The sequence below is a fragment of the Rhyacophila brunnea genome, unplaced genomic scaffold, assembly GCF_057557595.1.
Source record: "Rhyacophila brunnea isolate RB1 unplaced genomic scaffold, BYU_Rbru_1.0 scaffold_7, whole genome shotgun sequence".
Lineage (NCBI taxonomy): Eukaryota > Metazoa > Arthropoda > Insecta > Trichoptera > Rhyacophilidae > Rhyacophila > Rhyacophila brunnea.
This window is the reverse complement of record NW_028233339.1, coordinates 4291300-4306705: the sequence shown is the minus strand read 5'-3', so window position 1 is coordinate 4306705 and position 15406 is coordinate 4291300. Positions and strand designations below refer to the sequence as shown.

The 15406-nt window shown below is 33.0% G+C and overlaps 1 protein-coding gene across 2 annotated transcripts in view; it reads left to right on the top strand.

The window, feature by feature from the left end:
* LOC147064393 (uncharacterized) overlaps nt 1-14950 on the top strand; it is a 601761-nt gene extending 586811 nt beyond the window's left edge. For both annotated transcript variants that reach the window (XM_085957691.1, XM_085957692.1), the window contains exons 12-14: nt 520-1375; nt 3657-3907; nt 5709-14950. In XM_085957691.1, the coding sequence (XP_085813817.1) occupies nt 520-1375; nt 3657-3907; nt 5709-5769 (1168 nt within the window). In that variant the 3' untranslated portion in view covers nt 5770-14950. The remainder of the gene's footprint in view (nt 1-519; nt 1376-3656; nt 3908-5708) is intronic.
* Nucleotides 14951-15406: the final 456 nt, after the last annotated feature.

Genomic DNA, 15406 nt, shown 5'->3' with positions numbered 1-15406 from the left:
TGCTTGACACTCCCTAATGAAAACATAACAAGTCTGAAAATCGTATTATTAGTTTTTTAGCTTTTTATAATCTGTCTGCATAATATGCTGAAAAAAATATACTTACATCTGTAACAATAAAGTTTTCGTTCATAGTTAGCATTTAATTATGCAATATGTCAATATTTCATGTCATATGAAATTCGAGTTCACATAAATCTTTGAAAAATAAGATATTGTATTATACAGAGGCTTACATATAAGAAACATTATATATAAAGCTGGTTGTTGCATTTTTTACAAAATTCTGTATAGGTATATAACGTGTTTATACTTCACAAAGATAGAAAAAAAGGGTCTGCAAAATGGCAGTCGAATACAAAATTATCTTGAATCTATTAAACAGGACAAATAATAACAGCTGATGTTGACAGATGACAGGGAAGACTATACGTTACCGTATTAAATTAAATGTGTTTTTAATATTTAATGTTGAGTTAGTTCAAAATTATAATAATCTGTTGACCGTTGACCGTACAGGCCGGAGACGGGAGCGGTGGCAGCCAGCGAAGACTCCGGCGGAGGGGCGGTGTGTCCGTGGGACGTTCCGGGACCGGAGCGACTCGAGCCGACGCCCCGTTCTAGAAACAACTCGGCCATCGACTCGTGCAGCTCTTCGTCCGACATCAGCGTGGCCATCGTGGAGGTGTCCGAGAGGCTGAGGCGCTCTTGCGGCCTGCCGCAACAGAGCACCCTCGACGAGAGAAGAGCGCCCGGCCCACCCGTCAGGAGGCTCTCCGCCTTTGAGCCCCGCCGCGGGCCCGCCCCCGGGGCCCCCGGCTTTCGGGATGAATTCCCCCACCGTTCCTTCGACTCCTCCAGCGCCGCTTCCTCCTTTGCCGGAGACCCCGGCACTGACACGGACGTCCCTCCCGATCCGCGCCCTGACCTCTGCAAGAGGAGTCCCGGTCTGCTCAAGTCCCTGTCGGTATCGTCGGCAACAGCCATGGTGGCGCCCGTTATCAGTGTCAGCTCGGCGGTGGACGACCTGCCGCCTGACCCTGTAGAGGTGCGTCGGCGACCTTCCCCTCCGGTGGAGAGCGACGGAGGACCGGAGGATGCGGCGGAAACCCCATCCGCGGGTGGGACCGCGTCCTCCTTGTCCGTCTCTCTTGCCCCTTCGCCGTTGTCCCCTTCCGCGCCCCAGCAGGTTCAACCACCTCTCTTGGAGTTGGATGAGGCGGCCGGAGAAGTTCGAGATGACTGCGCACTGTCGACGCCCCCCTCTATCAGCGCTCCGCAGCCGATTTCTCTTCCGGATTTGACCTCGATTCCCCGAGATGCGAAGCAGGAAGTCGACAACGCATCCACTTCTGTTTCATTCGTTGTCCCCCAGGTGAGACTGCCTTTCCTTTAATTATATTTACAAATTATTTAAATCTCGCAGCTGATCGTTGATAATAGTAATATAATGTAGGAAACATGAAACCAACTAAGCATTCACCTAAATGACCCTTTAAGGGGCCAAGTGTGTACAAGATTTTTTGTGTTTTCCTTCAAAGTACGAGGGTGGGTCAATAAGTCCTTAGAAAAGCCGACAGGTAGCGCGACTAGTACTGTAAGCGGTTTGTTTTCATGCAGCGGCACTACCGATTCAGTATGCTGCGAAGTTTCAATCAGATTGGTCGGGTTGTTGTGTGTTTCTCGTACATTTAAAAAAAAAATTTGCTTGTGGAAAATGGAAAAATGGAAAATGGAGAAAATTGAGTTTAGAGCTGTTATTAAACATTTTAATATAAAAGGGTTAACAGCAAAGGAAATAAAAAATGAGTTGGATTTAGTTCACGGCATATCTGCTCCTTCACTTGCTACTATTTATAACTGGTTAAATGAATTTAAACGTGGTCGTACATCAACAAAGGATGAACCACGCTCAGGACGTCCTGTAGAGGTGACTACACCAGAAATGATCAATAAAATCCACGATATGGTGTTAAGTCACCAAAGATTAAAGTTGAGTGAGATAATTGAGGTTACAGGGATCTCAAAAGGTAGCGTCATTTCTATTTTACATGACAAATTGGGCATGAAAAATATTTCTGCAAGATGGGTGCCGCGTTTGCTCACAGTCGACAATAAACGCAATAGGGTGGTGGCCTCTAAAGCCCTGTTGTCGCTCATGCAACGCAATCCGGATGAATTTTTTCGTCGCTTTGTGACTGTAGATGAAACATGGATACACCACTATACTCCCGAGACGAAAGAACAGTCAAAGCAGTGGATTGCGAAAGCAAACCATGTCCAAAGAAGGCGAAAACCGTAAAATCAGCTGGTAAGGTTATGGCTACTGTATTTTGGGATGCACGTGAAATTATTTTCGTTGACTATTTGGAAAAAGGAAAAACAAAAACAGGGGATTATTATGCATCTTTATTGGACCAGCTAAAAAACAAAATTGAAGAAAAACGGCCTCATTTAAACAGGAAAAAAATCCTCTTTCATCAGGACAATGCCCGTGTTCACACATGTTTACGATCAATGGCTAAAATTGAAGAATTGAAGTTCGAATTGGTCGACCACCCACCGTATTCGCCAGATTTAGCCCCCAGTGACTTTTTCCTTTTCCCAAACTTAAAAAAATGGCTAAGTGGACAACGTTTTTTTTCAAATGAAGAAGTCATCGATCGGACAAATGCTTATTTTGAGGACCTTCCGAAAACTTATTTTTCTGACGGTTTAAAAAAAATTGAGAAACGTCTAACCAAGTGTATTGAGCTCCAAGGAGATTATGTTGAGAAATAAAAAAAAATACAAAAATAAAAACTGTTTTAATGCTTTTTTCTAAGGAATTATTGACCCACCCTCGTAGCAACTACGAAAATTATTAATGAACTGTGTTTTTTTAAAATGAAAACGATATTATTTTACATCCCGCTTATACTATTGCAAACATGGTATAAAAAAAATATTGTCTCGTATTGCATTGTCTGGAAAAAACAATCAACATTGAGGGCGCGTAACTATTTTTTGTTGATAATTATATAATTAAAAATCGATTTTTAAATATCAAATATATTTGATAAAATGCACAAATTTTTAAAACACGTATAAAGTTCGATAATTATTACAAATCAATCATAATTCGTAGGATATTTGATGACATTTGTATGGTTAAAGACATAGCTTATAATCAGTATCTTTATAATGATCTAAATCGTGTCCATTTTCTGAATAGCAAAATGCCTAATTCTTGTTAGATCTATGTCAGATTTGGGTTCATACTTATTATAAATATAAATTTTTACCGTAAATATTCTACCATATAATGTTAACAACAATTTTACTTAATTGTTTTATGAATGCGTTGAAAAATTAATAATTTAAAAAAAATTATAAAACCACGGCACATGGATGTACTGAAATATGACTTTATTCTAAATATCTAAATCATTAGATCAGTCATAAAATGTTTAACATAATTACATATAAATAATAAAGCTTCAAAATTATATAAATAGATTTTCTACAAAGTTTAAGGATTGTCCAGGCTTATGCTCTGAAAATACAAAAAATCTTTATTTTGACCTATATGGTGGCACATGTGGGCCCTTAAATAATTTCCTTTCATCCATTTTTAACATAATATTTCGTGTTTCTCTCCATTACTCGTTTATCAGACTGAAAGTGAACCGGACCATTTGGGAAGTACCTCGGAGACGGCGGGACGGAGCGCCCCCTCCGCCGCCCAGTCGCAGGCCCCGTTGGCCGAGTCAGAGGATGCCGCAGAAGAAGAAGAAGAGGTTTTAGAAGAGGGAGAAAGGGAGGCCGCGGTGGCGGTGCCGGTTGGAGAGACCCTTTCCGCCAGACCTCCGCGACCCTCGCCTGACAAGGACGACAAGGGCAACGATATTTGCCCCTGGGAAGACGAGTGAGTTCTTGAATTCACTTATAAAACTCTACTCTTCCACATAACTGCCCCTCTGTCCTCCGCGACTAAAGAGTAATTTCAAAAATGTTATAACCACAAACATCAAATATTCAAAAATATGGCATTTTTCACTACTAACGATGACATTATTAACAATACCTATTTGTGATTTCAATATATTATATAGATAGATCATGAAAATATGTTGATTTCTAGGATGAGAAAATATATGTCATAATAATGACATAATATACACGCTGGTCTAAAATTGATACCTCGTATCTGACATTCAACTTTTGATACAGGGAGTTAAAACGTAAAAAACCAGGAAAAAAGACACCCCAAATTCTTATTTTTTTAGTGTATTTTACGAATTATTTTTATTCAGAAACTACTGACTTTCCGATTTTTCCAAAGTGTGGGCGAATTAATTTCATACAATAATATTAGTTACGATTACAGACCAATAATTTCATGATATCTAAAGACATAGGTAAATTCTCATATTGCAATATCAATGTATGGAATAATAATAATAATCAATTTGCATGAATGCAATGCCAATATTTCATAATACTGCATAAACGCATCTGAAATTTACAAATATGGAGCAGCTTACAAACCTAGGCGACAAATTATTAAATTATCGGAAATTTTATTTAAACTATCTCAGAGTCTCAGTCTCAACCAAAGATGTTGCATATTACAGAAGATAGAGCCTTCTTTCACTCTATTAATAAGACAGCAGAATAGACTTTGACATTTGAAATATTCTATGAAAGTTAAGCTGCGATTACATTATGATCACGTCACGTGCTGTCACGGTGACAAATTTATTATATGGTTTCATCATTCCGTAGAATATTTTGGATGTTCACTATCTCTATAAATTCAATGATCGAAAGTGCCAATTCTAATTTATTAATATTTTGAATTATTAATTCATGGTAGTTTCAATTAATTTTAACAGTTTTTACATGTGCGTACGTAAAAATTATTTGCGGTATTGCATCCATAAATAATATTTTGAACAGAACCTAACCAGATAATAAACGTAAACACCAGACAATCCAGATATAGATAATAATTTAATTGCAAATCCATAGAGAGAAAAAATAAAAACAAAGACCACGCGTGTTAACGTGAGTCGAAAATGTGTAGGCATGCAAAACATAATAAATAACGTTCATTGAGTCATGCGGTTGGCGATGTAGCGCGATACGTGTGAGGTGACCTCAGTGTTGCTCTAGCCATTTCAACAATGTTCGTTTTAAAGTTCAAAATGTGCTACAGAATGGGAACATCAGTCTGATAACATTTTAAATACCAATAAAAACGACATTAGACATTTTTTTCCGGTAGCGGCAGCTTACTGTGACAGCACGTGACAGCACAAAACGTGATGATAATGTATTCGAACCTTTAAAGCTCAAAGTACATTGGCAATTTCAGGCCAACTGTCTGCCACAATTGCCCCCACCGTGAAGTCACTTTTGAGTCATTAAGACAGTTAACTTATTGTAACAATTAACTGCCTCAATACACAAATATGATAAACTGCCCTCGATAGCCGTTGATAGCCGCCTTGTGTATATAGAATAGACCAGCAGAATTTTTAAAAGTCATGGATGTTGTATATCTGAATGCAACCATGTTGGGAAATTTGTGAAAGTTAGCTGTAAATGTAGCATAATCATTTTTTTGCTACAATTTCATACATTAGGTTCCATCTCTATGGAAGAAGGTCTTTTTCAAGATACTTAACAAATTCCATTGATTTATTGTTGTTTTATTTTTACAGAGAGACCTGCAAAATGGACACGCCGTTCGTCAAGACTTATGCCACTCTCGGATACTTATAATTTTTAAAAATTCTTAGCGTGACTACTTAATTACTATAATATACAATGTATTATTATATACAAAGTAATTATACTGTGTAAACTAATATTGATGCAATATTCAAAGTGTATAATAGGTAGCTTTAATATAATGACTCCGTCAAAGTGTTGCTTCTACCGTTGAGATGTACAGGATAGATGTGAAATGTACAACTTGATTAACTTCAAGCCTCCCCTTGCAATAATGCTAGACAGTAATGTCAAAATTGACAGTGCAAAACCGCAATACATAACATATTATGTTATTAGATGCAAGGAAAAATAGTAACACCAATGTTTTTAAGACGTAGATAATAATATTATTATGTGGAACTTCTAATATATAATATACAGCCAAGGTTGAAGCCAAAAAACAAAAAATGTAACTCCAAATAACTTCAAATAAAATGCAAATACATAATAACTTTCTTGGAACTAATGCAACATGTGTTGTATAAAAATTACCTATTTTACAATCTATCCTGCACACTCTAATGAATAAGATAGGTAATAATTCTTCATGTCATTAATTGCTAGTAGTACGTTTGAATTACATCAATCAATGGTGCACAAACCTCAGGTCATATTATGCCATTTATTGGATCTCACCGACATAAAAAAACATGAAAGTAGTACTACATAAGTATCAAAGTTTATTGTGCTGCCTCAGGTGTGGTACATATAACGATGAATGTGCGTCAAATTGTGAGTTTAAAAAATAAATAATATTTATCGCTTCATTTCCATCTCAGGGTCCCATCTTACATACGTACGCAATGCAGAGTTGATTGTGACCAGAGTATTTGATAATATGTATATATTTAATTTAAAATCATATGTATATATCTATACTCATGAGAGAACATATCATTATCTGCGGCACCCTATACACCAGTGGCGAAGGGTGGAGGTAGGCTGTTAAGACCAGCCATAAATAGTGCACACTAAACTCTGTCAGTTATACATATTTGTTTTCATTGAAATAAGACTCCAATTTACAGATGGTGTCGGTTAGTTTTTAAAATTCAATTAAATCCTGCAAAACCAAGGCATAATAGATAATGGTAAAAAAAATACTCGTCTATCTATAAAATATCTTAAATTATGCAATTAAATCATACATAGCTTTGGATATTTTATAGATAGAATAATATTTTTATCTATTATAGTTTGGTTTAGGCAGAGCTTAATGAATTTAAAAAAAATTAACAAATAATATTATGTGTACCTACTATGTATTCTTATGAATAAAACGAATAAATATGAATGAAAAACTGGACACGATTTTGTCATACCGCCCAAGGAATATCAAAACTATTATGGTTTAGTTAGACAGGGTTTAATTGATTTTTAAAAATATACAACACCATCTGTAAATTGTAATCTTAGTTGAATAAAATCAAATACGTAGGAATAACTAACAAAGTTTAATGTGCAGTATTTATGGCGGATCTTAAAAGCCTACCTCCACCCATCGCTACTGCTATGCACCCTGGCTGGCAAACAATAATTATTATAATATGGATAATTGGCCGTACTGAGAAAAAGTTTTGCATCACGGGTCTCCATACTTCAAATATCAAATATTAAGACAGATCGATATACCGGCGTATTTTAACTTTTCTTTCTCACATAACAAGATCGTATGGTAGGATGCATTATGCACGAGAATAATAAATCTACCAGTTGTTATGTCCTAATTATTTAAATTAAAATGTGGCACGCACATTAATTCTTATTGGTATTAGTGAACAACACGCAAATGCTGCGTTTGTATCATATTATATTCTGACAACGGAAAGAATTAGCGAATGAATGAATCCACCGTTGCATAACAACGGGGCAATCACTAGTAATTTACTAGTATTACGAACATAGGCTCAAAATGTAACCACTAACATACCTACCATATTTTGAATTTCATATTGTCTATCAAATATGATGCCTAAACTGTGTGAGAGCCTATTTTATCACTTTGTCTACTGACAACAAGGACTCAGATGAGAGTTCTTTATCTTTTGTATTTGTGAAATGAATATCGATCAAGACTGATTAAAACAAGTTGAAGGAAAGTAATGCTTTGTTAAAATACTCATTGACATATCCACTGAATTTCATCAAATTGAAGTAGGTACCTAATTGTTTGTTTTTTGATAACTCAAACACTATTTTTTGATAATGATATTAGATAGAAGTTCATAATTATTATAATTATTGTATTATTATTACATGTCATGATATGCAGTATCCAAAGTGCCTGCTTTGATATGAAGAACTTACGAGCAACCGTTGATGTACTGGGGCTAGATATTTGCGTATTACTCAATGTGATTTACAGCGAAAATGTCCAGTACGCTTAAACGTGAATCTTCACTCGATCGTTATCGTGTGCGCATAACTATTTTGGTATGTTGGTAAGTTAAACTGATGGGCCTGTGCATTAAGTGAAGACCCAGGAACTGCCCCCGGCGAGCTAGAGGTTGTGAAATGAGCCCTTCACTTTGGCCCTCGCTCCGGGGGGAGACTCCTCCGATATCACTTTAGCCTCCCTATAGCATGGGGCCCTCACCGCAATTATACAATTATTGCCAATATTTTCACTTTCCTTTCGGCGGCGCTCGAATCGTTGCAGTCTCTTTAGAAAATCTTTCGATTACAATTCATCGTCGGCCAACTTATTAAAATATGATCATATCGGCAAAAACGGTACATCTGTTAAAAATCATTGTATGACGTAATGCCTAACTTCTCTCAGTCTACTCGGATCATTATTAAATGAATCATTTTTAATACATAATAAAGACACTGAATTTTATTGATTATTTATTTCAATATTATTCTAATTTATTATTAAACAAATCAGCTAAAATCAACTAAATCAGCTATCAGCTAAAAATAAACCTACATAATTTATCACGGTCAAATAAATATTAATGTTCAATGTTTTTGTTTATTTTTCAACAAAGATGGCATTACATCGTATTCTTTAATCGGTTTGGTCAATTAATAGTGTTTCAGATGGCATCGAAAGAAAAAAAAAATGTTCTTACAAAAGAACGGTCATAAATAATGCACGCCGAAAGGATAAACTAAATATATGAAATAATATATAATTATATATTGTGTCAAATATGTGTTACATAGCTTAAAGGAGAACCTAAAGGCATTAATCGCCAATATTAACAATATGTGTTTAAGAAACTTACATTATTAAGATTTTAATCAGAGTCAGCGTTATATTAATTAATTAAATTTACGCTTCTTTGTTTGTGCTTGTGATCTGTATTTATCATATTATAGTAGAGATAATTTTATGATAGCGTATTATAGAATTTCAATGAAGTTATCATTTGCAGTGGCCGAAGTGACATTTGAAGCTGAAGGAGTGTATCGGAGGATTGTAGACGATTCGTCTTTTGAAAATAACATTTTAAAAAAAAACTCCTACGTGGTATATGACACTATTTCTTATGGGTTGGATTATATTTACAATATAATATTTAAAATAATGTTAAATTTGAATTAAAAAGAAATCAAGTTTCTTATATTGTTAGCAGTCAAACGATCAGACAGAATAGAAGGGTCGAGAGGAAAATATTATATTTATATTATAACATTAAAGAAAAATTATAAAAGTGAATGTAAGAATCACAAATATTTTATATTTACCTTTTTCTTCAAAGAATTATTATATTTAATGTTACGCACCACCCTCGAAGGGGGAAATATATTTAAATAAGTATATTTATGTGCACAATAAAAAGCAAAAAAATAAGTAAAAAAAACACATATATATATGTTTCTTTATGTAAATGTGTTGTTATATTGTAAACGTGTTATAGATAAAATTTAAAAGTTGGTGTTCCAGAAAATGTAGGTAACCTAACCATTTATAGTAACACTATTGAAAATAAGGTAATTTAAATAAATTAATTAGTAACTATTATTATATATTTATTCGTTAAAAATATTGGCAGTGTATAATTGCGGTATCAGAAAAATGTCAGGATATATCCTATAGGAAAACGTCAAGTTTAAATGCTGAGGAAAATACTTTCGCACATCGATATCGATAAGTAACGTAAGTTTGAATACGCATTGAAATATTCGACTGGCCCAGTATTGTGAGGACTCTGTGCAATTTAAACATTGCATCAAAAGTACTGGCTGCTCTTTATAACAAAAAAAACTTGACATGATATCTATTATAAGAGGCATTGGATATTTAATAACTATCTAAATGAACTTGTCAATCTTAAACTTAACAATTTAATAATATCACTCGGTACTTTCGGAAACTGATGAATGTGGCTTGAAAAAACTCTCGTTTATTTTTGTTTAATGAGTAATAAACAATATTGGTTCAGCATATTACAATAATTCCACAAAATTTCAACAATAACTATAAAGTCTTGAATACAAACACTATAATAATATGGGACATAACATGTATTTCTTCTTCTTTGTATGTTATATAAATAAAATTTACTAACTAAAACCCCATTTCCACGTGCATAGATTTACTGTTGACAGTAAAAAAATGTATGGGTAAACATGTAATCGCAGTTGGCAAGATTGCATGCATGAATCAAAAAAGTTTAGAAGCTTATGAATTTTCATGCGACAGTAGGATTTTTTTCAAACTGCGCCTGCGCTGTAGAACGATAGTGGCGAACCTACAAACGAATTTTCAGGTTTACCGATTTTCACTACCTGTCAAATAGTACGAAATAGTACCATAAAATGACAACATCGTGTCTCGCTCACTCTTAAAGAATGAATTGGAGAGACAGTCAGCACTTTTACGTGTAAACAGTTATTGCCACAATAGTTTAAAATACACACTATTGCTTCCAGTAAATCCATGCACATGTACAGGCACTATAATGTTATCGGGACTGTACTATAACCAGTAGAATTAATCAGATTATATTGTAATTAGGCATAATTTAATGACATGAAGGATTGTTTTGATTTATTTTATGACAGCTTTATATAATATAGGTACTTCATTATGAAGCAAATGCAGGTTTATGTACCTAACTATCTATTTGATTTTATAATCAAATCCTTATTTCACACACAACATCCAAACATTATGGTATAAGCAACTCGCACACTTTGTAGTAAAAATTAATTACAACAGTAACATATATTGTGATTTCCAACTTCATCTGTTATGCTATCTATAATCAGTGGTGTAGTGTAGTCAGAATGCATCGGTGTGTACCTTGCTCTAGTAATTTTCTCAGTCAAGAAGGCTTCTTTTTTTTATAGATGGACTCTTCTTCAAAAAAAATATTTAAATAAATGAAAGTGCCATTTTAATTTGACATCATTATCTGTATAGATACTTATAATAATTAAACACTTTGTAGGAAACCAGTATTATCCCTCCGTAAAGAGATTTCTTTTTTCTATTGTACATTCAATTAATAAAAATTGATAATATATCATATAAGTCGTAATTGGTTATTTTTCCTTTGCCGTTTTATATCAATAAAACCTCTGCCATATTTGAACAATTGCACGCGTGGACCGATTCACAGATTCATCAAAAAAGTATTACCTACTCACTGTGATATTAAAGAAAATTAATTATCACTATGGCAACGTCTCGGTCATAATTAATAATATTTTTTATTCAATCCTGAATACGCACAAGATTTAAGAATGTTAAATTCTTAATAATAATGAAAATACATATAATAAAATAATTATTATTAAATTGTTTATTGACTATTACCACAATAAATCACTGTGTATAATATTATAATTCGACCTACAGTCAGTTACACAAGAGGATTTTTCTTTTTATCGATTCCTGGATAATAAAGGAACCATAAAGTAATTATTATTGAAAAAATTGTAAAGGATGTTAACAGTGAACAGTTAGATTATGAACTTTACTGTTATTCATCAGCATTTAATTTTCTATGAACCACATTACAATGTGAGTACATCAGCAAAACACTGGTGATGATTAAAAATTAAGATTGATTATTAATCTTGAACATAATAATAATAATGTAAGTACATTGATTATAGTTGACTGTGAATCTGAATGTGAGCAAGGCTTCAAAAAAGTAGCATTCAAATACTACATTGTTATCAATATTATCACTACACCACTGGCTGTATTATATTTGCCATGCAATGGTTTGTTATGTTTATACTAGTTTTTAATAATATAGGTACTTAATCTTAGCTCTCAATCAACATAATAATATATGTACCACTTATTGTGATGACATAAAATCAAATCTCCATGAATGGTAATAAAAGTGTAACCCAATTTTATCGTTGTGAATGAAACTAATATTATGCATTATAGTATTATGTTAGACTAGTTTTTTTTTTAAGTATGAATATTAATTCAAATAAATTTGAATGCAAATTTAATTATTTATATTTTGCTTTACAATCCAATGTGGATCTGCGTCGACCATATCCTGAGGAGGTTTTTTATATGATAAATAATCGTTGGATATTCCTCCAAGCCATTAGGTCCATGCTATGAATCAGAAAAACATGTTTTTTTTCTAGATGCAGGATGCGAACTCGCAATCCACACGACGACTGCTATTATAATTTATTATATTTCAAAAACAATCAAATAATATTTTACCAAATAAATATACATAAGTCAGAAGTAAAAGGACAGGTGTGACGACTTATTAGAAATTGTTCAGAATAAAACAAAATGTTTGACGCATTCTTCTTTCGACCATGTCCGATCCTGATAAGATCATATGGGCCTCAACAGAGTGGAGGTTTTGTATTAACAGATTTTATTTATACGAGAAATGGATGTCAGCCACTTACTCATACACAAATTGAAAAACAATATGTGTACTTGCCGACCCAGGATTCGAACCTGGGACCCTCGACACTATAGACCGGCGCTCAAGCCACGTGGCGATCGTGGGTGTAATGTTTGACGCATACTCAACGTTATTATTTTTTACTCTGTTATTCTTTTTTTCTTGTCACTAACAGAATATTATTTTTACAATTCCATATTATTTAATATGTTTTAGGTAGCTAATCTATCCTACAGAACTTAGACTTCTGAAAAAATTTTGGTCACTTGACTTTAAACAATGACTTAACTTGCTATTTCTCATTGTAGGCGTTTCATTTTTTATTATTTTACCAAATATGTAGACAAAAATATTTTGAAAAAAACTGACACCAGACCTTTTATTTCTGAATGTTCATATTCATTTGATTTCCAATTTTGTTTTTGAATCTATCATACATCAAATGTATAGGCAAGAGAGGAGCTTGCCCAACGTTAAGTTAGTGTTTATAATCACCATTTTTTTTATATATAAACCAAATTCCATGCATTCTTTAAAAGAAATAATATGATAATGCATAATATTTTAGTGATCTTGAGAATGGTTTACTGTTGGTACTCATGATTACTAACAAAGTGACAGAACTGAGTCACATGTCCTATATTTTGCTGAAAGACGGGTTTACAAAAGTATGGTATGTATAGAGTATGGTATTACTTTAAATACCATACTCTAAATTACATAGGGTAATAAACCAATCTGCTAATGATCTAATGTATATAAAAAGAATACAAATAGACTATATTATTATTATAATATATATTATAATATAACGTGTTGCATTTTCACTGTAGTTAAAAATATGTGCGATTAGTTAGACAAATAATATAAATAATGTAAAGATTGAATTGAATCTGGAAATACAGATTAGATTGGTGGTCTTGTAATGTGACTATTTCAGAATTGTTAAGTTTTATTCCATTATCATATTTAATATTTTGTAATCTAATGCCGTTTGCAGTTTGTGTGCAGCTTCCTATATCTCAACTTTATGATTATTATCAATCTCAACTATTCGGAGTCCCTTTTAAATGTCGTGCCGATACTTACTGACCGTTTAAAATAGCAACACGTACACTGACATCTGTGTGAATTCAAGACCATCCGGAAAGGTACTTTTTTGATATTTCATAGTTTCAATAAATGGTTCTTCCTAAGATTGTTATTTGTAGTCTCGCTTTTACAATAATGATGCATCGTGGCTTATTATAACAAAAAGTAATTATGTGAAAATTGTATTCATTGTTATAGCCAACAAAATGACATGTATAAAATCATCGCTTAGTTAAAATATCTTCTCTTAATTGATAACGCTTAGTTTTAGCACTTAGGAGATATTTTTATACATAATATTTATTCTTTGTTACCTAAGTTTAATCACCGCATTCTAAATCACTGAAATAATACTATTATACCTAATCTTTATGTTTACAATGATGATCATTTTTTTTAAATTTCAAATCACTTTAAAAAAATAATCTATTTTTGATTATCCTTATTAATCCCGATATATTTTTTTTTATAAATCTACGTCTTATAGTGGTTTCAAATACCCACATAATTTTGTGGAAATAATAGTGAATCCCTTATTCATATTTAATATTGAATATATTGCTAGAATATATATCGTTGACATGTTAATTGTCGTAAAAATAATATGTGAGATTAGACAAATAATTGGCCTAAAGCCTTTGAAAGTATTCCCGAAAGGATGTACCTAGAGGGTTTGCAATATGTACTGCGAGTATTCATTTTTTATCAGTGCCGATATTCATTATATGTACCTAATGTATTAGCAAAATATATTTTCCACGGCGACGGTTGCAAACGTCCGATAAGTACTTAACTGTAATAGAAATTTAATGACGAATTTGTGTGCTTGAAGCCGATTCCAATATCATCATTGAATATTTTTAGTCCAACGTTCTGCTACATTTTATACGAATAAGGAAATCTATGGTTAAAAATTCCTTTTTTTTAATTCTAGTGAAATAAATGTTTTATAATACATATTTCATTAAATCGTTTGATAAAAAAATCACCCAATTTTGTCTTTCAGTGCTAAACAAAAAAATTTATAATAGTACGTAGTACCATTTTACATTAGTATAGATTTTTTCCTACCGATGTTTATGTTACCAAAAAAATTCATTTAATGAATATTTGCTAATCGTCTTTATAAGTGTCATAATATAATGTAACATCCATTACGTATTCTCGAAAATATTGTTAATAAAATAGTGTTTATTCAAGTTAACAATGATAGGAAATAGATAAATGATTACAAAATAATTCATTGTTTTCTTTAAAACTGCATTTTTATTCCATCTCAATTCCTTCACTAAAAATGTCAAAATCCTTTTCCTGTTGTTGAAAATATTGTTTCTATAGAATATATAGCATTTGAGCCAAGGAGAAGTCGAGTGAGCCAACCGACATTTTTGAAAAAAAATGAGTTAGGTGCATAATGGTATTCTACATGTCATAAACTATCATAAAATTGAAGTGAGTATCATTCCCCTCCATTTTCGAAAGTGAACAACAAGCTGTCACTTTTATTTTGTTGTCTGGTCTTTCGTCTGGATTCGGGATGTGGAGGTGAACAAATAACACACCGGAATTGTTTTGGAAACGGCAAGGTATATTTAAGTTAATATTATATAATAGTTACATTTTTAATAATTTATTTTACGGAGGACGAAATGTACGCGTTTGCGATTTGGCTGTTGGCAGCGTTCTGCCCGCCATCTTGTGTT